The 26,500-nt window shown below is 45.2% G+C and overlaps 1 protein-coding gene across 1 annotated transcript in view; it reads left to right on the top strand.

Annotated features, from left to right (window-relative positions):
* Positions 1–14,977, top strand: part of LOC135571276 (voltage-dependent T-type calcium channel subunit alpha-1H-like) — a 156,969-nt gene extending 141,992 nt beyond the window's left edge. Inside the window, 6 exon segments of the mRNA XM_065017060.1 lie at positions 5,887–6,008; positions 6,650–6,943; positions 10,931–10,978; positions 11,088–11,118; positions 14,725–14,818; positions 14,968–14,977. Of these exon segments, the coding sequence (XP_064873132.1) occupies positions 5,887–6,008; positions 6,650–6,943; positions 10,931–10,978; positions 11,088–11,118; positions 14,725–14,818; positions 14,968–14,977 (599 nt within the window).
* Positions 14,978–26,500: the final 11,523 nt, after the last annotated feature.

The raw sequence follows: 26,500 nt of genomic DNA, 5'->3' as shown, positions 1-26,500 counted from the left end.
GTACAGGATGAATCTGTACTAGAGAGTAGGGCTGGAGGAGAAGAGACAGAGAGAATAGTACAGGATGAATCTGTACTAGAGAGTAGGGCTGGAGGAGAAGAGACAGAGAGAATAGTACAGGATGAATCTGTACTAGAGAGTAGGGCTGGAGGAGAAGAGACAGAGAGAATAGTACAGGATGAATCTGTACTAGAGAGTAGGGCTGGAGGAGAAGAGACAGAGAGAATAGTACAGGATGAATCTGTACTAGAGAGTAGGGCTGGAGGAGAAGAGGAGAGAGAATAGTACAGGATGAATCTGTACTAGAGAGTAGGGCTGGAGGAGAAGAGACAGAGAGAATAGTACAGGATGAATCTGTACTAGAGAGTAGGGCTGGAGGAGAAGAGACAGAGAGAATAGTACAGGATGAATCTGTACTAGAGAGTAGGGCTGGAGGAGAAGAGACAGAGAGAATAGTACAGGATGAATCTGTACTAGAGAGTAGGGCTGGAGGAGAAGAGACAGAGAGAATAGTACAGGATGAATCTGTACTAGAGAGTAGGGCTGGAGGAGAAGAGACAGAGAGAATAGTACAGGATGAATCTGTACTAGAGAGTAGGGCTGGAGGAGAAGAGACAGAGAGAATAGTACAGGATGAATCTGTACTAGAGAGTAGGGCTGGAGGAGAAGAGACAGAGAGAATAGTACAGGATGAATCTGTACTAGAGAGTAGGGCTGGAGGAGAAGAGACAGAGAGAATAGTACAGGATGAATCTGTACTAGAGAGTAGGGCTGGAGGAGAAGAGACAGAGAGAATAGTACAGGATGAATCTGTACTAGAGAGTAGGGCTGGAGGAGAAGAGACAGAGAGAATAGTACAGGATGAATCTGTACTAGAGAGTAGGGCTGGAGGAGAAGAGACAGAGAGAATAGTACAGGATGAATCTGTACTAGAGAGTAGGGCTGGAGGAGGAGAGACAGAGAGAATAGTACAGGATGAATCTGTACTAGAGAGTAGGGCTGGAGGAGAAGAGACAGAGAGAATAGTACAGGATGAATCTGTACTAGAGAGTAGGGCTGGAGGAGAAGAGACAGAGAGAATAGTACAGGATGAATCTGTACTAGAGAGTAGGGCTGGAGGAGAAGAGACAGAGAGAATAGTACAGGATGAATCTGTACTAGAGAGTAGGGCTGGAGGAGAAGAGACAGAGAGAATAGTACAGGATGAATCTGTACTAGAGAGTAGGGCTGGAGGAGAAGAGACAGAGAGAATAGTACAGGATGAATCTGTACTAGAGAGTAGGGCTGGAGGAGAAGAGACAGAGAGAATAGTACAGGATGAATCTGTACTAGAGAGTAGGGCTGGAGGAGAGAGACAGAGAGAATAGTACAGGATGAATCTGTACTAGAGAGTAGGGCTGGAGGAGAAGAGACAGAGAGAATAGTACAGGATGAATCTGTACTAGAGAGTAGGGCTGGAGGAGAAGAGACAGAGAGAATAGTACAGGATGAATCTGTACTAGAGAGTAGGGCTGGAGGAGAAGAGACAGAGAGAATAGTACAGGATGAATCTGTACTAGAGAGTAGGGCTGGAGGAGGAGAGACAGAGAGAATAGTACAGGATGAATATGTACTAGAGAGTAGGGCTGGAGGAGGAGAGACAGAGAGAATAGTACAGGATGAATCTGTACTAGAGAGTAGGGCTGGAGGAGAAGAGACAGAGAGAATAGTACAGGATGAATCTGTACTAGAGAGTAGAGACAGAGAGAATAGTACAGGATGAATCTGTATTAGAGAGAAGAGACAGAGAGAATAGTACAGGATGAATCTGTACTAGAGAGTAGGGCTGGAGGAGGAGAGACAGAGAGAATAGTACAGGATGAATCTGTACTAGAGAGTAGTGCTGGAGGAGAGACAGAGAGAATAGTACAGGAGGAATCTGTACTAGAGAGTAGGGCTGGAGGAGGAGAGAATAGTACCGGATGAATCTGTACTAGAGAGTAGGGCTGGAGGAGAAGAGACAGAGAGAATAGTACAGGATGAATCTGTACTAGAGAGTAGGGCTGGAGGAGGAGAGAATAGTACAGGATGAATCTGTACTAGAGAGTAGTGCTGGAGGAGGAGAGAATAGTACAGGATGAATCTGTACTAGAGAGTAGGGCTGGAGGAGAAGAGACAGAGAGAATAGTACAGGATGAATCTGTACTAGAGAGTAGGGCTGGAGGAGAAGAGACAGAGAGAATAGTACAGGATGAATCTGTACTAGAGAGTAGGGCTGGAGGAGAAGAGACAGAGAGAATAGTACAGGATGAATCTGTACTAGAGAGTAGGGCTGGAGGAGGAGAGAATAGTACAGGATGAATCTGTACTAGAGAGTAGGGCTGGAGGAGAAGAGACAGAGAGAATAGTACAGGATGAATCTGTACTAGAGAGTAGGGCTGGAGGAGAAGAGACAGAGAGAATAGTACAGGATGAATCTGTACTAGAGAGTAGGGCTGGAGGAGAAGAGACAGAGAGAATAGTACAGGATGAATCTGTACTAGAGAGTAGTGCTGGAGGAGAAGAGACAGAGAGAATAGTACAGGATGAATCTGTACTAGAGAGTAGGGCTGGAGGAGGAGAGAATAGTACAGGATGAATCTGTACTAGAGAGTAGGGCTGGAGGAGAAGAGACAGAGAGAATAGTACAGGATGAATCTGTACTAGAGAGTAGGGCTGGAGGAGAAGAGACAGAGAGAATAGTACAGGATGAATCTGTACTAGAGAGTAGGGCTGGAGGAGAAGAGACAGAGAGAATAGTACAGGATGAATCTGTACTAGAGAGTAGGGCTGGAGGAGAAGAGACAGAGAGAATAGTACAGGATGAATCTGTACTAGAGAGTAGGGCTGGAGGAGAAGAGACAGAGAGAATAGTACAGGATGAATCTGTACTAGAGAGTAGGGCTGGAGGAGAAGAGACAGAGAGAATAGTACAGGATGAATCTGTACTAGAGAGTAGGGCTGGAGGAGAAGAGACAGAGAGAATAGTACAGGATGAATCTGTACTAGAGAGTAGGGCTGGAGGAGAAGAGACAGAGAGAATAGTACAGGATGAATCTGTACTAGAGAGTAGGGCTGGAGGAGGAGAGACAGAGAGAATAGTACAGGATGAATCTGTACTAGAGAGTAGGGCTGGAGGAGAAGAGACAGAGAGAATAGTACAGGATGAATCTGTACTAGAGAGTAGGGCTGGAGGAGAAGAGACAGAGAGAATAGTACAGGATGAATCTGTACTAGAGAGTAGGGCTGGAGGAGGAGAGACAGAGAGAATAGTACAGGATGAATCTGTACTAGAGAGTAGGGCTGGAGGAGAAGAGACAGAGAGAATAGTACAGGATGAATCTGTACTAGAGAGTAGGGCTGGAGGAGAAGAGACAGAGAGAATAGTACAGGATGAATCTGTACTAGAGAGTAGGGCTGGAGGAGAAGAGACAGAGAGAATAGTACAGGATGAATCTGTACTAGAGAGTAGGGCTGGAGGAGAAGAGACAGAGAGAATAGTACAGGATGAATCTGTACTAGAGAGTAGGGCTGGAGGAGAAGAGACAGAGAGAATAGTACAGGATGAATCTGTACTAGAGAGTAGGGCTGGAGGAGAAGAGACAGAGAGAATAGTACAGGATGAATCTGTACTAGAGAGTAGGGCTGGAGGAGGAGAGAATAGTACAGGATGAATCTGTACTAGAGAGTAGGGCTGGAGGAGAAGAGACAGAGAGAATAGTACAGGATGAATCTGTACTAGAGAGTAGGGCTGGAGGAGAAGAGACAGAGAGAATAGTACAGGATGAATCTGTACTAGAGAGTAGGGCTGGAGGAGAAGAGACAGAGAGAATAGTACAGGATGAATCTGTACTAGAGAGTAGGGCTGGAGGAGGAGAGACAGAGAGAATAGTACAGGATGAATATGTACTAGAGAGTAGGGCTGGAGGAGGAGAGACAGAGAGAATAGTACAGGATGAATCTGTACTAGAGAGTAGGGCTGGAGGAGAAGAGACAGAGAGAATAGTACAGGATGAATCTGTACTAGAGAGTAGAGACAGAGAGAATAGTACAGGATGAATCTGTATTAGAGAGAAGAGACAGAGAGAATAGTACAGGATGAATCTGTACTAGAGAGTAGGGCTGGAGGAGGAGAGACAGAGAGAATAGTACAGGATGAATCTGTACTAGAGAGTAGTGCTGGAGGAGAGACAGAGAGAATAGTACAGGAGGAATCTGTACTAGAGAGTAGGGCTGGAGGAGGAGAGAATAGTACCGGATGAATCTGTACTAGAGAGTAGGGCTGGAGGAGGAGAGACAGAGAGAATAGTACAGGATGAATCTGTACTAGAGAGTAGGGCTGGAGGAGGAGAGAATAGTACAGGATGAATCTGTACTAGAGAGTAGTGCTGGAGGAGAAGAGACAGAGAGAATAGTACAGGATGAATCTGTACTAGAGAGTAGGGCTGGAGGAGAAGAGACAGAGAGAATAGTACAGGATGAATCTGTACTAGAGAGTAGGGCTGGAGGAGAAGAGACAGAGAGAATAGTACAGGATGAATCTGTACTAGAGAGTAGGGCTGGAGGAGAAGAGACAGAGAGAATAGTACAGGATGAATCTGTACTAGAGAGTAGGGCTGGAGGAGAAGAGACAGAGAGAATAGTACAGGATGAATCTGTACTAGAGAGTAGGGCTGGAGGAGAAGAGACAGAGAGAATAGTACAGGATGAATCTGTACTAGAGAGTAGGGCTGGAGGAGAAGAGACAGAGAGAATAGTACAGGATGAATCTGTACTAGAGAGTAGGGCTGGAGGAGAAGAGACAGAGAGAATAGTACAGGATGAATCTGTACTAGAGAGTAGGGCTGGAGGAGGAGAGACAGAGAGAATAGTACAGGATGAATCTGTACTAGAGAGTAGGGCTGGAGGAGAAGAGACAGAGAGAATATTACAGGATGAATCTGTACTAGAGAGTAGGGCTGGAGGAGAAGAGACAGAGAGAATATTACAGGATGAATCTGTACTAGAGAGTAGGGCTGGAGGAGGAGAGACAGAGAGAATAGTACAGGATGAATCTGTACTAGAGAGTAGGGCTGGAGGAGAAGAGACAGAGAGAATATTACAGGATGAATCTGTACTAGAGAGTAGGGCTGGAGGAGGAGAGACAGAGAGAATAGTACAGGATGAATCTGTACTAGAGAGTAGGGCTGGAGGAGAAGAGACAGAGAGAATAGTACAGGATGAATCTGTACTAGAGAGTAGGGCTGGAGGAGGAGAGACAGAGAGAATAGTACAGGATGAATCTGTACTAGAGAGTAGGGCTGGAGGAGAAGAGACAGAGAGAATAGTACAGGATGAATCTGTACTAGAGAGTAGGGCTGGAGGAGAAGAGACAGAGAGAATAGTACAGGATGAATCTGTACTAGAGAGTAGGGCTGGAGGAGGAGAGACAGAGAGAATAGTACAGGATGAATCTGTACTAGAGAGTAGGGCTGGAGGAGAAGAGACAGAGAGAATAGTACAGGATGAATCTGTACTAGAGAGTAGGGCTGGAGGAGAAGAGACAGAGAGAATATTACTACATCTGAGTTAGAGCAGACAGATCACAGATCACATGACTACAGCTGAGTTAGAGCAGACGGATCACAGATCACATGACTACAGCTGAGTTAGAGCAGACGGATCACGGTGTTCATGACTACAGCTGAGTTAGAGCAGACAGATCACAGATCACATGCCTACAGCTGCTGCCTGGCTACAGTGATACACCGACTGGCCCATTCTTTTCTAATCAAGACGTGTGTGTGTGTGTGTATGTGTATGTGTGTGTGTGTGTGTGTGTGTGTGTGTGTGTGTGTGTGTGTGTGTGTGTGTGTGTGTGTGTTACAGAGTGTAACGACAGTAATCCGTGTGAGGGTCTGAGTCGCCACGCCACCTTTGAGAACTTTGGGATGGCGTTTCTCACGCTGTTCAGAGTCTCTACTGGGGACAACTGGAACGGCATCATGAAGGTTGACCTGTTACTACTGACACACCTGTTACTACTGACACACCTGCTACTACTGACACACCTGTTACTACTGACACACCTGTTACTACTGATACACCTGTTACTACTGACACACCTGTTACTACTGACACACACACACACACCTGTTACTACTGACACACCTGCTACTACTGACACACCTGCTACTACTGACACACCTGCTACTACTGACACACATGTTACTACTGACACACCTGTTACTACTGACACACCTGGTACTACTGACACACCTGCTACTACTGACACACCTGTTACTACTGACACAACTGTTACTACTGACACGCCTGCTACTACTGACACACCTGTTACTGCTGACACACCTGTTACTACTGACACACCTGTTACTACTGACACACACACAACTGTTACTACTGACACAAACTCTTATAGAGCCCCATTTCTCCCTCTCTCTCTCTCCCTCCCTCCCTCTCCCTCTCTCTCTCTCTCTCCCCTCGCTCTCTCTCTCTCTCCCTCCCTCCCTCCCTCTCTCTCTCTCTCTCTCTCTCTCTCTCTCTCTCTCTCTCTCTCTCTCTCTCTCTCTCTCTCTCTCTCTCTCTCTCTCTCTCTCTCTCCCTCCCTCCCTCTCTCCCTCCCCACATCCAGGACACGCTGCGTGAGTGTCGTCCAGAGGAGCGCTCCTGTCTGACCTACCTTCCTCTGATGTCTCCGGTTTACTTCGTGACCTTCGTCCTCATGGCCCAGTTCGTGCTGGTCAACGTGGTGGTGGCGGTGCTGATGAAACACCTGGAGGAGAGCAACAAGGAAGCCAAGGAGGACGCAGAGATGGACGCCGAGATCGCGCTGGAGATGGAGAGAGCTAGACGTCTTAGCGCCGCCTCTAACGCGTCGGCACTGGGCGGGGCCTACGTGGGGCCACGCCCACACTCACCTGGTCAGGTGAGACGGATCGGGGACAGGTGATAGTTGGAGAACATTTGGTCAGACAGATCAGAGACCTGGTCAGGTGAGACGGATCGGGGACAGGTGATAGGAGGAGAACATTTGGTCAGACAGATCAGAGACCTGGTCAGGTGAGACGGATCGGAGACCTGGTCAGGTGAGACGGATCAGAGACCTGGTCAGGTGAGACGGATCGGGGACAGGTGATAGTTGGAGAACATTTGGTCAGACAGATCAGAGACCTGGTCAGGTGAGACGGATCGGGGACAGGTGATAGGAGGAGAACATTTGGTCAGACAGATCAGAGACCTGGTCAGGTGAGACGGATCGGAGACCTGGTCAGGTGAGACGGATCAGAGACCTGGTCAGGTGAGACGGATCGGGGACAGGTGATAGTTGGAGAACATTTGGTCAGACAGATCAGAGACCTGGTCAGGTGAGACGGATCGGGGACAGGTGATAGGTGGAGAACATTTGGTCAGACAGATCAGAGACCTGGACAGGTGAGAGGGATCGGGGACAGGTGGTAGGAGGAGAACATTTGGTCAGACAGATCAGAGACCTGGACAGGTGAGACGGATCGGGGACAGGTGATAGTTGGAGAACATTTGGTCAGACAGATCAGAGACCTGGTCAGGTGAGACGGATCGGAGACAGGTGATAGGAGGAGAACGGTAGTGAGAGTGTCGGACATCAGACACCAGGGTTCTGTTCAGTAGGGCGTAGCAAAACGCTTAGCAAAGGAAAGGAAAATCAGCTCGTCACTGATCAGACACTTAGTTCGTGAAATGAAATGAACAGAGAGGAAGAGAGGAGAAGAAGGCTACCACAAGGGGCTTAGTGATCTAGCTACAGGGTTTAGAATGCTTAGTGATCTAGCTACAGGGTTTAGAATGCTTAGTTATCTAGCTGCAGGGTTTAGAATGCTTAGTGATCTACCTGCAGGGTTTAGAATGCTTAGTGATCTAGCTACAGGGTTTAGAATGCTTAGTGATCTAGCTGCAGGGTTTAGAATGCTTAGTGATCTAGCTGCAGGGTTTAGAATGGTTAGTGATCTAGCTACAGGGTTTAGAATGCTTAGTGATCTAGCTGCAGGGTTTAGAATGCTTAGTGATCTAGCTGTAGAGTTTAAAAATGCTTAGTGATCTAGTTACAGGGTTTAGAATGCTTAGTGATCTAGCTGCAGGGTTTAGAATGCTTAGTGTTCTAGCTGCAGGGTTTAGAATGCTTAGTGATATAGCTGCAGGGTTTAGAATGCTTAGTGATCTAGCTACAAGATTTAGACTGCTTAGTGATCTAGCTGCAGGGTTTAGAATGCTTAGTGATCTAGCTGCAGGGTTTAGAATGCTTAGTGATATAGCTGCAGGGTTTGGAATGCTTAGTGATCAAGCTGCAGGGTTTAGAATGCTTAGTGATCTAGCTACAGGGTTTAGAATGCTTAGTGAACTAGCTGCAGGGTTTAGAATGCTTAGTGATCTAGCTGCAGGGTTTAGAATGCTTAGTGATCTAGCTGCAGGGTTTAGAATGCTTAGTGATCTAGCTGCAGGGTTTAGAATGCTTAGTGATCTAGCTACAGGGTTTAGAATGCTTAGTGATCTAGCTGCAGGGTTTAGAATGCTTAGTGATCTAGCTGCAGGGTTTAGAATGGTTAGTGATCTAGCTACAGGGTTTAGAATGCTTAGTGATCTAGCTGCAGGGTTTAGAATGCTTAGTGATCTAGCTGTAGAGTTTAAAAATGCTTAGTGATCTAGTTACAGGGTTTAGAATGCTTAGTGATCTAGCTGCAGGGTTTAGAATGCTTAGTGTTCTAGCTGCAGGGTTTAGAATGCTTAGTGATATAGCTGCAGGGTTTAGAATGCTTAGTGATCTAGCTACAAGGTTTAGACTGCTTAGTGATCTAGCTGCAGGGTTTAGAATGCTTAGTGATCTAGCTGCAGGGTTTAGAATGCTTAGTGATATAGCTGCAGGGTTTGGAATGCTTAGTGATCAAGCTGCAGGGTTTAGAATGCTTAGTGATCTAGCTACAGGGTTTAGAATGCTTAGTGAACTAGCTGCAGGGTTTAGAATGCTTAGTGATCTAGCTGCAGGGTTTAGAATGCTTAGTGATCTAGCTGCAGGGTTTAGCATGCTTAGTGATCTAGCTGCAGGGTTTAGAATGCTTAGTGATCTAGCTACAGGGTTTAGAATGCTTAGTGATCTAGCTGCAGGGTTTAGAATGCTTAGTGATCTAGCTGCAGGGTTTAGAATGGTTAGTGATCTAGCTACAGGGTTTAGAATGCTTAGTGATCTAGCTGCAGGGTTTAGAATGCTTAGTGATCTAGCTGTAGAGTTTAAAAATGCTTAGTGATCTAGTTACAGGGTTTAGAATGCTTAGTGATCTAGCTGCAGGGTTTAGAATGCTTAGTGTTCTAGCTGCAGGGTTTAGAATGCTTAGTGATATAGCTGCAGGGTTTAGAATGCTTAGTGATCTAGCTACAAGGTTTAGACTGCTTAGTGATCTAGCTGCAGGGTTTAGAATGCTTAGTGATCTAGCTGCAGGGTTTAGAATGCTTAGTGATCTAGCTACAGGGTTTAGAACGCTTTGTGATCTAGCTGCAGGGTTTAGAACGCTTAGTGATCTAGCTACGGGGTTTAGAACGCTTTGTGATCTAGCTGCAGGGTTTAGAATGCTTAGTGATATAGCTGCAGGGTTTAGAATGCTTAGTGATCTAGCTACAGGGTTTAGAACGCTTTGTGATTTAGCTGCAGGGTTTAGAACGCTTAGTGATCTAGCTACGGGGTTTAGAACGCTTTGTGATCTAGCTACAGGGTTTAGAATGCTTAGTGATCTAGCTGCAGGGTTTAGAATGCTTAGTGATCTAGCTGCAGGGTTTAGAATGCTTAGTGATCTAGCTACAGGGTTTAGAATGCTTAGTGATCTAGCTGCAGGGTTTAGAATGCTTAGTGATCTAGCTGCAGGGTTTAGAATGCTTAGTGATCTAGCTGCAGGGTTTAGAATGCTTAGTGATCTAGCTGCAGGGTTTAGAATGCTTAGTGATCTAGCTGCAGGGTTTGGAACAACAGCTTACTGAGGTAAAACACTAGACTCTAAACATGTTTAACACCACCTTAGACTCTAAACAACACTTATTCTTGTGTATAGCTATGGGTTTAGAATGGTTAGGGAGGGAGCTGGAGGAGAGAGAGAAGAATGCTTAGTGAAAGAGCAGGGTTTAGAAGAGTGAGAGAAAGATATAAGGTTTAGAGATGACAGAGAGAGACACAGAGAGAGAGACAGTGAGAGAGAGCAGGGTTTAGAATGACAGAGACAGAGACAGAGACAGAAGAGAGACAGACAGCAGGGAGACAGACAGAGAGAGACAGAGGGTTTAGAAGAGTGAGAGAGATACAGAGAGAGACACAGCTTAGAGAGACAGGGAGGGAGAGAATGAGAGTGAGAGAGCAGAGAGAGAGACAGACAGAGTGAGACAGACAGGAGAGAATGAGAGAGTGAGAGAGCAGAGGAGACAGAGAGAGAGACCAGTGGATGTGTGCAGACATGTGTTCTCTCCTGTCCAGTTATGATTATTCTAGATGGCTAGCTGCAGGGTTTAGAATGCAGTAGTACTGAGGGACTGAACTGATGGCTGTATTAGTGTTGTGTTGCTAGCAGCAGGGTTTACCATCTCTCCAGTGGACTGAATTCTTTTAATAAATTCCCTGGTTAAACCTAAATCCTGTTGGAGGATTCCACAGAATCAGGAGGGAATTCAGCAAGAGAACTGGAATATTTCAACCAGGATTTCTAGAAAACCAGAGCATTTGTTGAAAGTTTAGTAATTTTGCAACCCCAAATTGGACGAACACACACACAGACACACAGTGACACAACACACACACACACACACACACACACACACAGCTGCACACACACAATGCACACACACACACACACACACACACACACACACATCCTAACGTAGGGTCTAGTGTCTCCCTCTACAGGAGGAGGAGGGTCAGTGCAACCAGGAGGAGAATGCTTTCTGTCACCAGGTTAGAGATGTCTTAGTGATCCAGATGCATTTAGAATGCTTAGTGATCTAACGACAGCTACATGTTTCCTCCTGTACGATGTTTAGCGCCCCCTTAGTGATCTCTACAGGAACACAGCAGCCCCCTGCACCAAGCCTCAGGTACACACACACACACACACTCTTATTTAGGGTTGCAAAGGGGAGGTGTATTACCAGGTAACTTCTAATGTTCAGTGAGGTTCTAAGACTAACTAGAGTGTTCTATAATCTACAGGGAGGTTTAAGACTAATTAGAGTGTTCTATAATCTACAGTGAGGTTCTAAGACTAACTAGAGTGTTCTATAATCTACAGAGGTTCTAAGACTAACTAGAGTGTTATATGATCTACAGGGAGGTTCTAAGACTAACTAGATTGTTATGTGATCTACAGAGAAAGGTTCTAAGAGAGACTAGAGTGAGAGGACTAGAGAGAGACAGAGTGTTCTATAATCTACAGTGAGGTTCCAAGACCAACTAGAGTGTTCTATAGATCTACAGTGAGGTTCTAAGACTAACTAGAGTGTTCTATGATCTACAGTGAGTTCTAAGACTAACTAGAGTGTTCTATGATCTACAGTGAGGTTCTAAGACTAACTAGAGTGTTCTGTGATCTACAGTGAGGTTCTAAGACTAACTAGAGTGTTCTGTAATCTACAGTGAGGTTCTAAGACTAACTAGAGTGTTCTCTCCATGAGGTTCTAACTCGTGTTCTATGATCTACAGTGAGGTTCTAAGACTAACTAGAGTGTTCTATAATATACAGTGAGGTTAGAGGGAACTCATTGACTGACAGAGGGATCCTGAGTCATTAGTCATTGATCCTGACTCTCAGTTCATTACACATAAGAGTCATTAGTCATTGATCTTGACTCACACACACACTGTTCCATTACACATAAGAGTCATTAGTCATTGATCCTGACTCTGTTCCATTATATTACACATAAGAGTCATTAGTCATTGATCCTGACTCTGTTCCATTACACATAAGAGTCATTAGTCATTGATCCTGACTTCAGTTCCATTACAATAAGAGTCATTAGTCATTGATCCTGACTCTGTTCCATTACACATAAGAGTCATTAGTCATTGATCCTGACTCTGTTCCATTACACATAAGAGTCATTAGTCATTGATCCTGACTCAGTTCCATTATATTACACATAAGAGTCATTAGTCATTGATCCTGACTCTGTTCCATTATATTACACATAAGAGTCATTAGTCATTGATCCTGACTCTGTTCCATTACACATAAGAGTCATTAGTCATTGATCCTGACTCTGTTCCATTACACATAAGAGTCATAGAGTCCATTATAAGAGTCATTACACATAAGAGTCATTAACCATTGATCCTGACTCTGTTCCACTACACATAAGAGTCATTAGTCATTGATCCTGACTCTGTTCCACTACACATAAGAGTCATTAGTCATTGATCCTGACTCTCAGTTCCATTACACATAAGAGTCATTAACCATTGATCCTGACTCTGTTCCATTATATTACACATAAGAGTCATTAGTCATTGATCCTGACTCTGTTCCATTATATTACACATAAGAGTCATTAGTCATTGATCCTGACTCTGTTCCATTATATTACACATAAGAGTCATTAACCATTGATCCTGACTCTGTTCCATTACACATAAGAGTCATTAGTCATTGATCCTGACTCTCAGTTCCATTACACATAAGAGTCATTAGCCATTGATCCTGACTCTGTTCCATTACACATAAGAGTCATTAGTCATTGATCCTGACTCTGTTCCATTACACATAAGAGTCATTAGTCATTGATCCTGACTCTGTTCCATTATATTACACATAAGAGTCATTAGTCATTGATCCTGACTCTGTTCCATTACACATAAGAGTCATTAGTCATTGATCCTGACTCTGTTCCACTACACATAAGAGTCATTAGTCATTGATCCTGACTCTCAGTTCATTACACATAAGAGTCATTAGTCATTGATCTTGACTCTGTTCCATTACACATAAGAGTCATTAGTCATTGATCCTGACTCTGTTCCATTACACATAAGAGTCATTAGTCATTGATCCTGACTCTCAGTTCCATTACACATAAGAGTCATTAGTCATTGATCCTGACTCTGTTCCATTATATTACACATAAGAGTCATTAGTCATTGATCCTGACTCTGTTCCATTACATATAAGAGTTATTAGTCATTGATCCTGACTCAGTTCCATTATATTACACATAAGAGTCATTAACCATTGATCCTGACTCTCAGTTCATTACACATAAGAGTCATTAGTCATTGATCCTGACTCTGTTCCATTACACATAAGAGTCATTAGTTATTGATCCTGACTCTGTTCCATTACATTACACATAAGAGTCATTAGTCATTGATCCTGACTCTCAGTTCCATTATATTACACATAAGAGTCATTAGTCATTGATCCTGACTCTCAGTTCCATTATATTACACATAAGAGTCATTAACCATTGATCCTGACTCTGTTCCATTACACATAAGAGTCATTAGTCATTGATCCTGACTCTCAGTTCCATTACACATAAGAGTCATTAGTCATTGATCCTGACTCTCAGTTCCATTACACATAAGAGTCATTAGTCATTGATCCTGACTCTGTTCCATTACACATAAGAGTCATTAGTCATTGATCCTGACTCTGTTCCATTACACATAAGAGTCATTAGTCATTGATCCTGACTCTGTTCCATTACATTACACATAAGAGTCATTAGTCATTGATCCTGACTCTGTTCCATTACACATAAGAGTCATTAGTCATTGATCCTGACTCTCAGTTCCATTACACATAAGAGTCATTAGTCATTGATCCTGACTCTGTTCCATTACACATAAGAGTCATTAGCCATTGATCCTGACTCTGTTCCATTATATTACACATAAGAGTCATTAGCCATTGATCCTGACTCTCAGTTCCATTACACATAAGAGTCATTAGTCATTGATCCTGACTCTGTTCCATTACACATAAGAGTCATTAGTCATTGATCCTGACTCTCAGTTCCATTACACATAAGAGTCATTAGTCATTGATCCTGACTCTGTTCCATTACACATAAGAGTCATTAGTCATTGATCCTGACTCTCAGTTCCATTATATTACACATAAGAGTCATTAACCATTGATCCTGCCTCTCAGTTACATTACACATAAGAGTCCCCTGGATGCTAGTAGAATGTTAGCCCCATGGATGCTAGTAGCATGTTAGCCCTCTGGATGCTAGTAGCATTTTATCCCCCTGGATGCTGGTAGCATGTTAGCCCCCTGGATGCTAGTAGCATGTTAGCCCCCTGGATGCTAGTAACGTGTTAGCCCCATGGATGCTAGTAGCATGTTAGCCCCCTGGATGCTAGCATCATGTTAGCCCCTGGATGCTAGTAGCATGTTAGCCCCCTGGATGCTAGTAGCATGTTAGCCCCATGGATGTTAGTAGCATGTTAGCCCCCTGGATGCTAGTAGCATGTTAGCCCTCTGGATGCTAGTAGCATGTTAGCCCCCTGGATGCTAGTATCATGTTATTCCCAGAGATACAAACACTGACCCAATGAGTCCTGTTGACTGACTGTAACAGCCTGCAGGTTTTGTACCTCAGGGTGAATAGTCTCGCTGAGTTCATATCCCAACGGCAGTCTAAGTTTTAGTGTTGGTGTTCGTTTTCTCCTCAGGCTCTGTGACATCGGTGCACTCCCAGCCATGCGAAGACCAGGCCGTACTGCCCGGCCTCTCTCACCCTGTTCCCCTCACATCGCCCCGCCAAGGCCCTCGCCCAGGGGGCTGCGAGACAGGTGAGAGTACACACACACACACACACACACACACACCAGGCTTAGTCTTCCACCACAAAACTTTGTCAAATATTTGTCTCATTTGACATGGAAAGGCACACACACACTGTGACCCTAACATTCCCCTTTGTGTCCTCTCTGTGTTCCAGGTGGCTGTGAAGGTGGACTCGGTGGAGGTTCAGAGTGTTGCCTCAGTAGACAGACAGGACTCCCTCTCAACCCGCCCCCCCTCTCCTCCCCCCTTCCTCTCGGATCCCGCCGACGAGGAGGTGTGGCACATCACCAGCTCAGCGCGCCATTGGTGGGACAGACATGGAAGTGGGCGGTGTCACTCCCTCTCCCCCCTACGCCTCCCCCGACTCCCCACCTTCCCTGAGGAGCCGAGGGAGTGCGCTCAGTCTGCTGGGGGCGGGGCTACAAGCTCACAACCCGAGGAAGGGCTTCAGCGTAGACACCCAGGGCTTCCTGGATAAACCCCGTTGTCCTGACGACCAGCGACGACACTCCATCGAGATCTGCCCGTCCCCTCCGGAGGACCCGCTTCTAGGGGAGGTGGACGGGGAAGAGAGGAGGCCCAGGGGTCAGGGGTCAGAGGTTAGAGGTCACAGGAAGAAGAGGACGAGCCCACCCTGCGTCTTCATCCATCCCCCGTGTGACCCAGCAGGCCACGCCCTCTGACTGTAACCCGCTGCTGAGACGCAGGACCCCCTCCTACGACGTCGCCGACGCACACACTCCTACACACAGGCTGACGCCGACACACACACCGGTACGCACACACACTCCTACACACAGGCTGACGCCGACACACACACCGGTACGCACACTCACGCCTACACACACGCCAACACATCACCGCACACTCACGCCTACGCACACGCCAACACATCACCGCACACTCACGCCTACACACACGCCAACACATCACCGCACACTCACGCCTACTCACACGCCAACACTAACGCCGACACATCACCACACACTCGTACAGACTCTCCCTCACGCAGTAACACACATCCCGACACACACACACACACACCGCCTGCCCCATGCACACACTCTTATCCGTACACACACTCTACCTCATTCACACACACACACTCCGTCCCCCACACACACCCTGTCCCTGAACTCCGACACGAGACCTTCCTCTCTCTACAGTGACTACAAGCCCCTCCCACAGTTCACCTTCGACCAACCGGAGCACAGATACACGAGTGGCATGTCCGCTGGCCTATCGAGCAATGAACCAGCCACAAGTCCCTCGCACTTTAACAGCAGGGCGGGGTTTAGCTCGATGAACAGGAGAACTGCCCAATGAGAGACAGAGCCTGGTACTGTAGTAGGAGAGGGATTCGTCAGAAAGACTAAACCCCATCCAGAGGGTGTGGCCTGATCTGGACAGAGACGGGTTGGATGGAGAGAGAGAGGGAGGGAGAGAGGGAGAGAGAGAGAGAGGGGGGAGAGCGAGAGACAGAGAGAGAGAGAGAGAGAGAGAAGGGGGAGAGATAGAGGGAGGGAGGGGAGGGGAGAGAGAGAGAGAGAAGGGGAGAGATAGAGGGAGGGAGGGGAGAGAGAGAGAGAGAGAGAGTGGGGAGAGCGAAAGAGAGAGAGAGAGAGAGAGAGAGAGAGAGAGAGAGAGAGAGAGAGAGAAGGGGGAGAGATAGAGGGAGGGAGGGGAGAGAGAGAGAGAGGTAGTGAGGTTGTAACTCAGTGTTATTTAGTTTCAGGGCTAGGACTAAAGCCACATAAATCTGTAGCCAAAGTATTTCTGACACTCCTCACACCAGCCAGCCAGCCAATCAGGAACAAACATTTATGACACTCTGCCCTCACGTGAGCCAATCAGGAACCAGCGCCTGGCTGACCTCTGACCCTTACAGGAAGTGAGATGGGAGATTGACGTGGCTCCTTCAAATCCTCTGCAGGAGCTCTACTTCCTGTTTCCTGTCCTGGTCCATGATCACATTGATCTCTCAGACAGACAGACAGAAGAGGACAGCAGTCCTGGACACGTGTGTTGTGTGTTGTGTGTATTTGATCCCATATGCATCCGTCTGTTCAGATGCTCTCTGTCATGGATGTTGATAGACATGTCTTCATCTGCAGACAGACAGACAGACAGACAGACAGACAGACAGACAGACAGACAGACAGACAGACAGACAGACAGACAGACAGCAGAGCGTTGTATATACAGAAAGTATTTTATTGCTGTGATGATGAAATAACTCTATGCATTAATGCACCACATTTTCTTCTAGAGATCTATAATGGTTGTTTTGTTCCCTCATCCTCCTGTCTATAATGGTTGTTTTGTTCCCTCATCCTCCTGTCTATAATGGTTGTTTTGTTCCATCATCCTCATGTCTATAATGGTTGTTTTGTTCCCTCATCCTCCTGTCTATAATGGCTGTTTTGTTCCCTCATCCTCCTGTCTATAATGGTTGTTTAGTTCCCTCATCCTCCTGTCTATAATGGTTGTTTTGTTCCCTCATCCTCCTGTCTATAATGGTTGTTTTGTTCCCTCATCCTCCTGTCTATAATGGTTGTTTTGTTCCCTCATCCTCCTGTCTATAATGGTTGTTTTGTTCCATCATCCTCCTGTCTATAATGGTTGTTTTGTTCCATCATCCTCCTGTCTATAATGGTTGTTTTGTTCCCTCATCCTCCTGTCTATAATGGTTGTTTTGTTCCCTCATCCTCCTGTCTATAATGGTTGTTTAGTTCCCTCATCCTCCTGTCTATAATGGTTGTTTAGTTCCCTCATCCTCCTGTCTATAATGGTTGTTTAGTTCCCTCATCCTCCTGTCTATAATGGTTGTTTAGTTCCCTCATCCTCCTGTCTATAATGGTTGTTTTGTTCCCTCATCCTCCTGTCTATAATGGTTGTTTAGTTCCCTCATCCTCCTGTCTATAATGGTTGTTTTTGTTCCCTCATCCTCCTGTCTATAATGGTTGTTTTGTTCCCTCATCCTCCTGTCTATAATGGTTGTTTTGTTTTCATCATCCTCCTGTCTATAATGGTTGTTTTGTTCCCATCATCCTCCTGTCTATAATGGTTGTTTTGTTCCCTCATCCTCCTGTCTATAATAGTTGTTTTGTTTCCTCGTCCTCCTGTCTATAATGGTTGTTTTGTTCCCTCATCCTCCTGTCTATAATGGTTGTTGTGTTCCCTCATCCTCCTGTCTATAATGGTTGTTTTGTTCCCTCATCCTCCTGTCTATAATGGTTGTTTTGTTCCCTCATCCTCCTGTCTATAATGGTTGTTTTGTTCCCTCATCCTCCTGTCTATAATGGTTGTTTTGTTCCCTCATCCTCCTGTCTATAATGGTTGTTTAGTTCCCTCATCCTCCTGTCTATAATGGTTGTTTTGTTCCCTCATCCTCCTGTCTATAATGGTTGTTTTGTTCCCTCATCCTCCTGTCTATAATGGTTGTTTTGTGTTCCCTCATCCTCCTGTCTATAATGATTGTTTTGTTCCCTCATCCTCCTGTCTATAATGGTTGTTTTGTTCCCTCATCCTCCTGTCTATAATGGTTGTTTTGTTCCCTCATCCTCCTGTCTATAATGGTTGTTTTGTTCCCTCATCCTCCTGTCTATAATGGTTGTTTTGTTCCGTCATCCTCCTGTCTATAATGGTTGTTGTGTTCCCTCATCCTCCTGTCTATAATGGTTGTTTTGTTCCCCTCATCCTCCTGTCTATAATGGTTGTTTTGTTCCCTCATCCTCCTGTCTATAATGGTTGTTTGTTCCCTCATCCTCCTGTCTATAATGGTTGTTTTGTTCCCTCATCCTCCTGTCTATAATGGTTGTTTTGTTCCCTCATCCTCCTGTCTATAATGGTTGTTTTGTTCCCTCATCCTCCTGTCTATAATGGTTGTTTTGTTCCCTCATCCTCCTGTCTATAATGGTTGTTTTGTTCAGTCATCCTCCTGTCTATAATGGTTGTTTTGTTTGTCATCCTCCTTCTATAATGGTTGTTTTGTTCCCTCATCCTCCTGTCTATAATGGTTGTTTTGTTCCCTCATCCTCCTGTCTATAATGGTTGTTTTGTTTCGTCGTCCTCCTGTCTATAATGGTTGTTTTGTTCCCTCATCCTCCTGTCTATAATGGTTGTTTTGTTCCCTCATCCTCCTGTCTATAATGGTTGTTTTGTTCCCTCATCCTCCTGTCTATAATGGTTGTTGTGTTCCCTCATCCTCCTGTCTATAATGGTTGTTTTGTTCCCTCATCCTCCTGTCTATAATGGTTGTTTTGTTCCCTCATCCTCCTGTCTATAATGGTTGTTTTGTTCCCTCATCCTCCTGTCTATAATGGTTGTTTTGTTCCGTCATCCTCCTGTCTATAATGGTTGTTTTGTTCCATCATCCTCCTGTCTATAATGGTTGTTTAGTTCCCTCATCCTCCTGTCTATAATGGTTGTTTTGTTCCCTCATCCTCCTGTCTATAATGGTTGTTTTGTTCCGTCATCCTCCTGTCTATAATGGTTGTTTTGTTCTGTCATCCTCCTGTCTATAATGGTTGTTTTGTTCTGTCATCCTCCTGTCTATAATGGTTGTTTTGTTCCGTCATCCTCCTGTCTATAATGGTTGTTTTGTTCTGTCATCCTCCTGTCTATAATGGTTGTTTTTTTGTTCCGTCATCCTCCTGTCTATAATGGTTGTTTTGTTCTGTCATCCTCCTGTCTATAATGGTTGTTTTGTTCCGTCATCCTCCTGTCTATAATGGTTGTTTTGTTCTGTCATCCTCCTGTCTATAATGGTTGTTTTGTTCTGTCATCCTCCTGTCTATAATGGTTGTTTTGTTCCGTCATCCTCCTGTCTATAATGGTTGTTTTGTTCCCTCATCCTCCTGTCTATAATGGTTGTTTTGTTCCCTCATCCTCCTGTCTATAATGGTTGTTGTGTTCCCTCATCCTCCTGTGATTGGTTGTTTTTATAAAGTAGAAGAAGGAGGAGCCTCACCTGAACACTGTTCTCTGTTATCTAAACAAGTTCACTTTACTCAAACAGTAACCAAGGAGATCAGTTCGGAATCTGGGACTCGTGTTTTTTTATGAGTTAAACGGAACTTTAAACCAAGTCAATTCCTGTCACTTCATTATTCATTTTTTTTTTCAAGTTATATTTGAGTCAAATGTTTAAGCTTTGACTGTGTCTGATGCTCTCTGCCGGGGATGAGATTAGGTTTATTTCTAGGATGAGGAGGAAGGGAAGAAGGAGAGGGAGAGGAGAGGAGAGGAAGAGGAGAGGAGAGGAGAGGAGAGGAGAGGAGAGGAGAGGAGAGGAGAGGAGAGGAGAGGAGAGGGATGAGATGTGTTAGTGTAGATATCTACAGACAACCAAACAAATCCACCGGTAGTCAAAGTGCAGTAATGTCTCTGTTCCTAACGGTCCCTTTACAACGTGACTCATGTTGTTCCTATAGTTACAGTAACCATCCCTTTACAACGTGACTCATGTTGTCCCTAGTTACAGTAACCATCCCTTTACATCGTGACTCATGTTGTTCCTATAGTTACAGTAACCATCCCTTTACAACGTGACTCATGTTGTTCCTATAGTTACAGTAACCATCCCATTACATCGTGACTCATGTTGTCCCTAGTTACAGTAACCATCACTTTACAACGTGACTCATGTTGTCCCTCGTTACAGTAACCATCCCTTTACATCGTGACTCATGTTGTTCCTATAGTTACAGTAACCATCACTTTACAACGTGACTCATGTTGTTCCTATAGTTACAGTAACCATCACTTTACAACGTGACTCATGTTGTTCCTATAGTTACAGTAACCATCACTTTACAACGTGACTCATGTTGTCCCTAGTTACAGTAACCATCACTTTACATCGTGACTCATGTTGTTCCTATAGTTACAGTAACCATCACTTTACTAACTGGTGTCTCCTATCCACAGAGTCCACCAGTCAGCCCTGTCTGAGGGTAGATACAACACGTCTAGGTGTATCTGTCGTCCACCTGTTTTACATACACTATATATACCTAACCTGCTACACACAGAGTCCACCAGTCAGCCCTGTCTGAGGGTAGATACAACACATCTAGGTGTATCTGTAGTCCACCTGTTAGACATACACTATATATACCTAACCTGCTACACACAGAGTCCACCAGTCAGCCCTGTCTGAGGGTAGATACAACACATCTAGGTGTATCTGTAGTCCACCTGTTTTACATACACTATATATACCTAACCTGCTACACACAGAGTCCACCAGTCAGCCCTGTCTGAGGGTAGATACAACACATCTAGGTGTATCTGTAGTCCACCTGTTAGACATACACTATATATACCTAACCTGCTACACACAGAGTCCACCAGTCAGCCCTGTCTGAGGGTAGATACAACACATCTAGGTGTATCTGTAGTCCACCTGTTAGACATACACTATATATACCTAACCTGCTACACACAGAGTCCACCAGTCAGCCCTGTCTGAGGGTAGATACAACACATCTCTCTCCAGCAGCCTAACGCCGTACTCAGGTCATATCCACTTGTAGAGATGGAACCCCAAACACCAACCACACCTCACTATCACCTTACCCGATAATAATGTTAACCCTAACCCCTGATCCCTAACCCCTGTATCCCTAACCCCTGTATCTCTAACCCCTGACCCCTGTATCCCTGACCCTGTATCCCTAACCCCTGACCCCTGTATCCCTGACCCCTGTATCCCTGACCCCTGTATCCCTAACCCCTGACCCCTGTATCCCTAACCCCTGTATCCCAAACCCTGACCCCTGTATCCCTAACCCCTGACCCCTGTATCCCTAACCCTGTATCCCTGACCCCTGTAGCCCAGTCAGTCCTATATAGTAAGAGATCTCAGACTGGTGGATCCCAGTCAGTCTCTATATAGTAGGAGATCATATCAGACTGGTGGATCCCAGCCTCTAGAGAGACCAGTCTCTATATAGTAGGAGACCATATCAGACTGGTGTGGATCCCAGTCAGTCTCTATATATAGAGAGACCAGTCAGTCTCAGACTGGTGGATCCCAGTCAGTCTCTATATAGTAGATCCCAGCCAGTCTCTATATAGTAGGAGACCATATCAGACTGGTGGATCCCAGTCAGTCTCTATATAGTAGGAGACCATATCAGACTGGTGGATCCCAGTCAGTCTCTATATAGTAGATCCCAGTCAGTCTCTATATAGTAGGAGACCATATCAGACTGGTGGATCCCAGTCAGTCTCTATATAGTAGATCCCAGTCAGTCTCTATATAGTAGGAGACCATATCAGACTGGTAGATCCCAGTCAGTCTCTATATAGTAGGAGACCAGTCAGTCTCTATATAGTAGGAGTCTCTATATAGTAGATCCCAGCCACTCTATATAGTAGATCCCAGCCAGTCTCTATATAGTAGGAGACCAGTCAGTCTCTATATAGTAGGAGACCATATCAGACTGGTGGATCCCAGTCAGTCTATATAGTAGATCCCAGTCAGTCTCTATATAGTAGGAGACCATATCAGACTGGTAGATAACAGTCAGTCTCTATATAGTAATAGACCATATCAGACCGGTAGATCCCAGTCAGTCTCTATATAGTAGATCCCAGCCAGTCTCTATATAGTAGATCCCAGCCAGTCTCTATATAGTAGGAGACCAGTCAGTCTCTATATAGTAGGAGACCATATCAGACTGGTGGATCCCAGTCCGTCTCTATATAGTAGGAGACCAGTCAGTCTCTAGTAGGAGACCAGTCAGTCTCTATATAGTAGGAGACCATATCAGACTGGTAGATCCCAGTCAGTCTCTATATAGTAGGAGATCATATCAGACTGGTAGATCCCAGTCAGTCTCTATATAGTAGATCCCAGTCAGTCTCTATATAGTAGGAGACCAGTCAGTCTAGTAGGAGATATCAACCTGGTAGATCCCAGTCAGTCTCTATATAGTAGAAGACCATATCAGACTGGTAGATCCTAGTCAGTCTCTATATAGTAGGATTCCATATCAGACTGGTGGATCCCAGTCAGTCTCTATATAGTAATAGACCATATCAGACTGGTAGATCCTAGTCAGTCTCTATATAGTAGGAGACCATATCAGACTGGTAGATCCCAGTCAGTCTCTATATAGTAGATCCCAGAGTCTCCATATAGACTGGAGATCCCAGTCAGTCTCTATATAGTAGGAGACCATATCAGACTGGTAGATCCCAGTCAGTCTCTATATAGTAGGAGACCATATCAGACTGGTAGATCCCAGTCAGTCTCTATATAGTAGGAGACCATATCAGACTGGTAGATCCCAGTCAGTCTCTATATAGTAGGAGACCATATCAGACTGGTAGATCCCAGTCAGTCTCTATATAGTAGATCCCATATCAGACTGGTGGATCCCAGTCAGTCTCTATATAGTAGGAGACCATATCAGACTGGTAGATCCTAGTCAGTCTCTATATAGTAGGAGACCATATCAGACTGGTGGATCCCAGTCAGTCTCTATATAGTAGGAGACCATATCAGACTGGTAGATCCCAGTCAGTCTCTATATAGTAGGAGACCATATCAGACTGGTGGACCCAGTCAGTCTCTATATAGTAGGAGACCATATCAGACTGGTGGATCCCAGTCAGTCTCTATATAGTAGGAGACCATATCAGACTGGTAGATCCCAGTCAGTCTCTATATAGTAGAGAGACCATATCAGACTGGTAGATCCCAGTCAGTAGTAGATCCCTATATAGTAGGAGACCAGTCAGTCTCTATATAGTAGGAGACCATATCAGACTGGTGGATCCCAGTCAGTCTCTATATAGTAGGAGACCATATCAGACTGGTAGATCACAGTCAGTCTCTATATAGACCATATCAGACTGGAGATCCCAGTCCGTCTCTATATAGTAGGAGACATATCAGACTGGTAGATCCCAGCCCTCAGTCTCTAAAGTAGATCCCAGTCCGTCTCTATAGTAGGAGACCAGTCCATCTCTAAACCCGCCCTGTCTCTAGATCGCACTCCATCTCTAAGTCCATCAGACTGGTAGATCCCCGTCAGTCTCTAATCCATAGTAGGAGACCAGTCAGTCTCTGCCCTCCATCTCAACCCGATCCCTCCGTCTCTAAGTAATAGCCCTCCGTCTCTAATCACAGTCCAGTCTCTATAGTAGGAGACCTCCGTCTCTAACCCCGCCCTAGAGATCTCTAACCCCGCCTCCGTCTCTAAACCCGCCCTCCGTCTCTAACCCCGCCTCCATCTCTAAACCCGCCCTCCGTCTCTAACCCCGCCCTCCGTCTCTAAACCCCGCCCTCCATCTCTAAACCCCGCCTCCATCTCTAACCCCGCCCTCCATCTCTAACCCCCCCTCCGTCTCTAAACCCCGCCCTCCATCTTTAACCCCGCCCTCCATCTCTAAACCCCGCCCTCCGTCTCTAACCCCGCCTCCGTCTCTAACCCCGCCCTCCATCTCTAACCCCGCCCTCCATCTCTAACCCCGCCCTCCATCTCTAACCCCCGCCCTCCATCTCTAAACCCCGCCCTCCGTCTCTAACCCCGCCCTCCGTCTCTAAACCCCGCCCTCCATCTCTAACCCCGCCCTCCATCTCTAAACCCCGCCCACCCCTGTACCATGTCACCCTTTACTGGGTCACCAGCAGTATGCATGTAAACTATGATTATATATCAAGAGAATAGATCCGTAAACATGTGTATTTATCAGGTGGGAGGAGCTTCCTGTTTCTCCTTCTACTCTACCCTGTAGGATCTCACTGCGGAGAACAGAAGAGACTTTTGATTGGATGATGAGACAACGTTTTGTTTACTAGGAAGTAAAAGCCTGGCGTCAGTCTGACCCCCCTCCCATGTCAACTAGTTTGACCTCTGAACTTTAGAGTCAGAGTTGTCTCCAGCTATAGAATCTCCTGTCATATTTATTATTTATTCATTTAGCGACTGGTGTGTTTCTTTATTATCATAGTAGTCGATACAATTTGGTAGAAAATCATTATAATAAAGAGTTTGACAGATGAAGAGTTTGACAGATGGAGAGTTTGACAGATGGAGAGTTTGACAGATGAAGAGTTTGACAGATGGAGAGTTTGACAGATGGAGAGTTTGACAGATGGAGAGTTTGACAGATGGAGAGAACAGAAGAGAGTTTTGAAGAGTTTGACAGATGAGAGTTTGACAGACGAGAGTTTGACAGATGATGGAGAGTTTGACAGATGAAGAGTTTGACAGATGAAGAGTTTGACAGATGGAGAGTTTGACAGATGGAGAGTTTGACAGATGAAGAGTTTGACAGATGGAGAGTTTGACAGATGGAGAGTTTGACAGATGGAGAGTTTGACAGATGGAGAGTTTGACAGATGGGGAGAGTTTGACAGATGGAGAGTTTGACAGATGGAGAGTTTGACAGATGGAGAGTTTGACAGATGGAGAGTTTGACAGATGGAGAGTTTGACAGATGGAGAGTTTGACAGATGAAGAGTTTGACAGATGGAGAGTTTGACAGATGGAGAGTTTGACAGATGGAGAGTTTGACAGATGGAGAGTTTGACAGATGGAGAGTTTGACAGATGGATTTGAATCCTCAGATGTATTTATTTTTTATGAGGAATTGTTTTGGACTATTTGCATGTTGCTGAGAAGAAGAACAACAGATATATAAAACATTTAAAAAGATATCCGGATGTTGTTTTTTTTTACATTCTTTTGATAAATGAAAATGTCCAGATGTTTCCGATGTTTGTAGACTGCCCATCTAAATGTACTGGGCTCAGTTTGATCCCGGTAGTAGATAGTGTGGATCCCAGTCAGTCTCTATATAGTAGATCCCAGCCAGTCTCTATCCCATAGTAATAGTGGATCCCAGTCAGTCTCTATAGTAGATAGGAGATCATATCAGACTAGTGGATCCCAGCCAGTCTCTATATAGTAGATCCCAGTCAGTCTAGTAGATCCCAGTCAGTCTCTATATAGTAGATCCCAGCCAGTCTCTATATAGTGGATCCCCAGTCTCTATATAGTGGATCCCAGCCAGTCTCTATATAGTGGATCCCAGCCAGTCTCTATATAGTGGATCCCAGTCAGTCTCTATATAGTAGATCCCAGCCAGTCTCTATATAGTAGATCCCAGCCAGTCTCTATGTAGATCCCCATCTATGTCGATGTTCTGGGCTCAGTTTGGATCCCAGTCAGTCTCTATATAGTGGATCCCAGTCAGTCTCTATATAGTAGATCCCAGCCAGTCTCTATATAGTAGATCCCAGAGACCAGTCAGTCTCTATATAATAGTTTGAGACCAGTCAGTCTCTATATAGTGGTAGGAGACCAGTCAGTGGATCTATATAGTAGATCCCAGCCAGTCTCTAGTGGATATAGTAATAGATCCCAGCCAGTCTCTACATAGTAGATCCCAGCCAGTCTCTATATAGTAGATCCCAGCCAGTCTCTATATAGTAGATAGACCATATCAGATCCCAGCCAGTAGATCCCAGTCAGTCTCTATATAGATCCCAGCCATCCCAGCCAGTCTCTATATAGTAGATCCCAGCCTAAAGTCTCTCAGTTTATGTAGTGGATCCCAGTCAGTCTCTATGTAGACTGCCCATCTAAATGTTCTGGGCTCAGTTTGATCGGTAACAGGACTGTAATACTGATTTAAACATGATTTATTATTGTCCAATGCAAGAT

This window comes from Oncorhynchus nerka, unplaced genomic scaffold, assembly GCF_034236695.1.
Source record: "Oncorhynchus nerka isolate Pitt River unplaced genomic scaffold, Oner_Uvic_2.0 unplaced_scaffold_408, whole genome shotgun sequence".
Lineage (NCBI taxonomy): Eukaryota > Metazoa > Chordata > Actinopteri > Salmoniformes > Salmonidae > Oncorhynchus > Oncorhynchus nerka.
The sequence above is the reverse complement of the archived record's forward strand: the minus strand, read 5'-3'. Positions and strand labels throughout refer to the sequence as shown.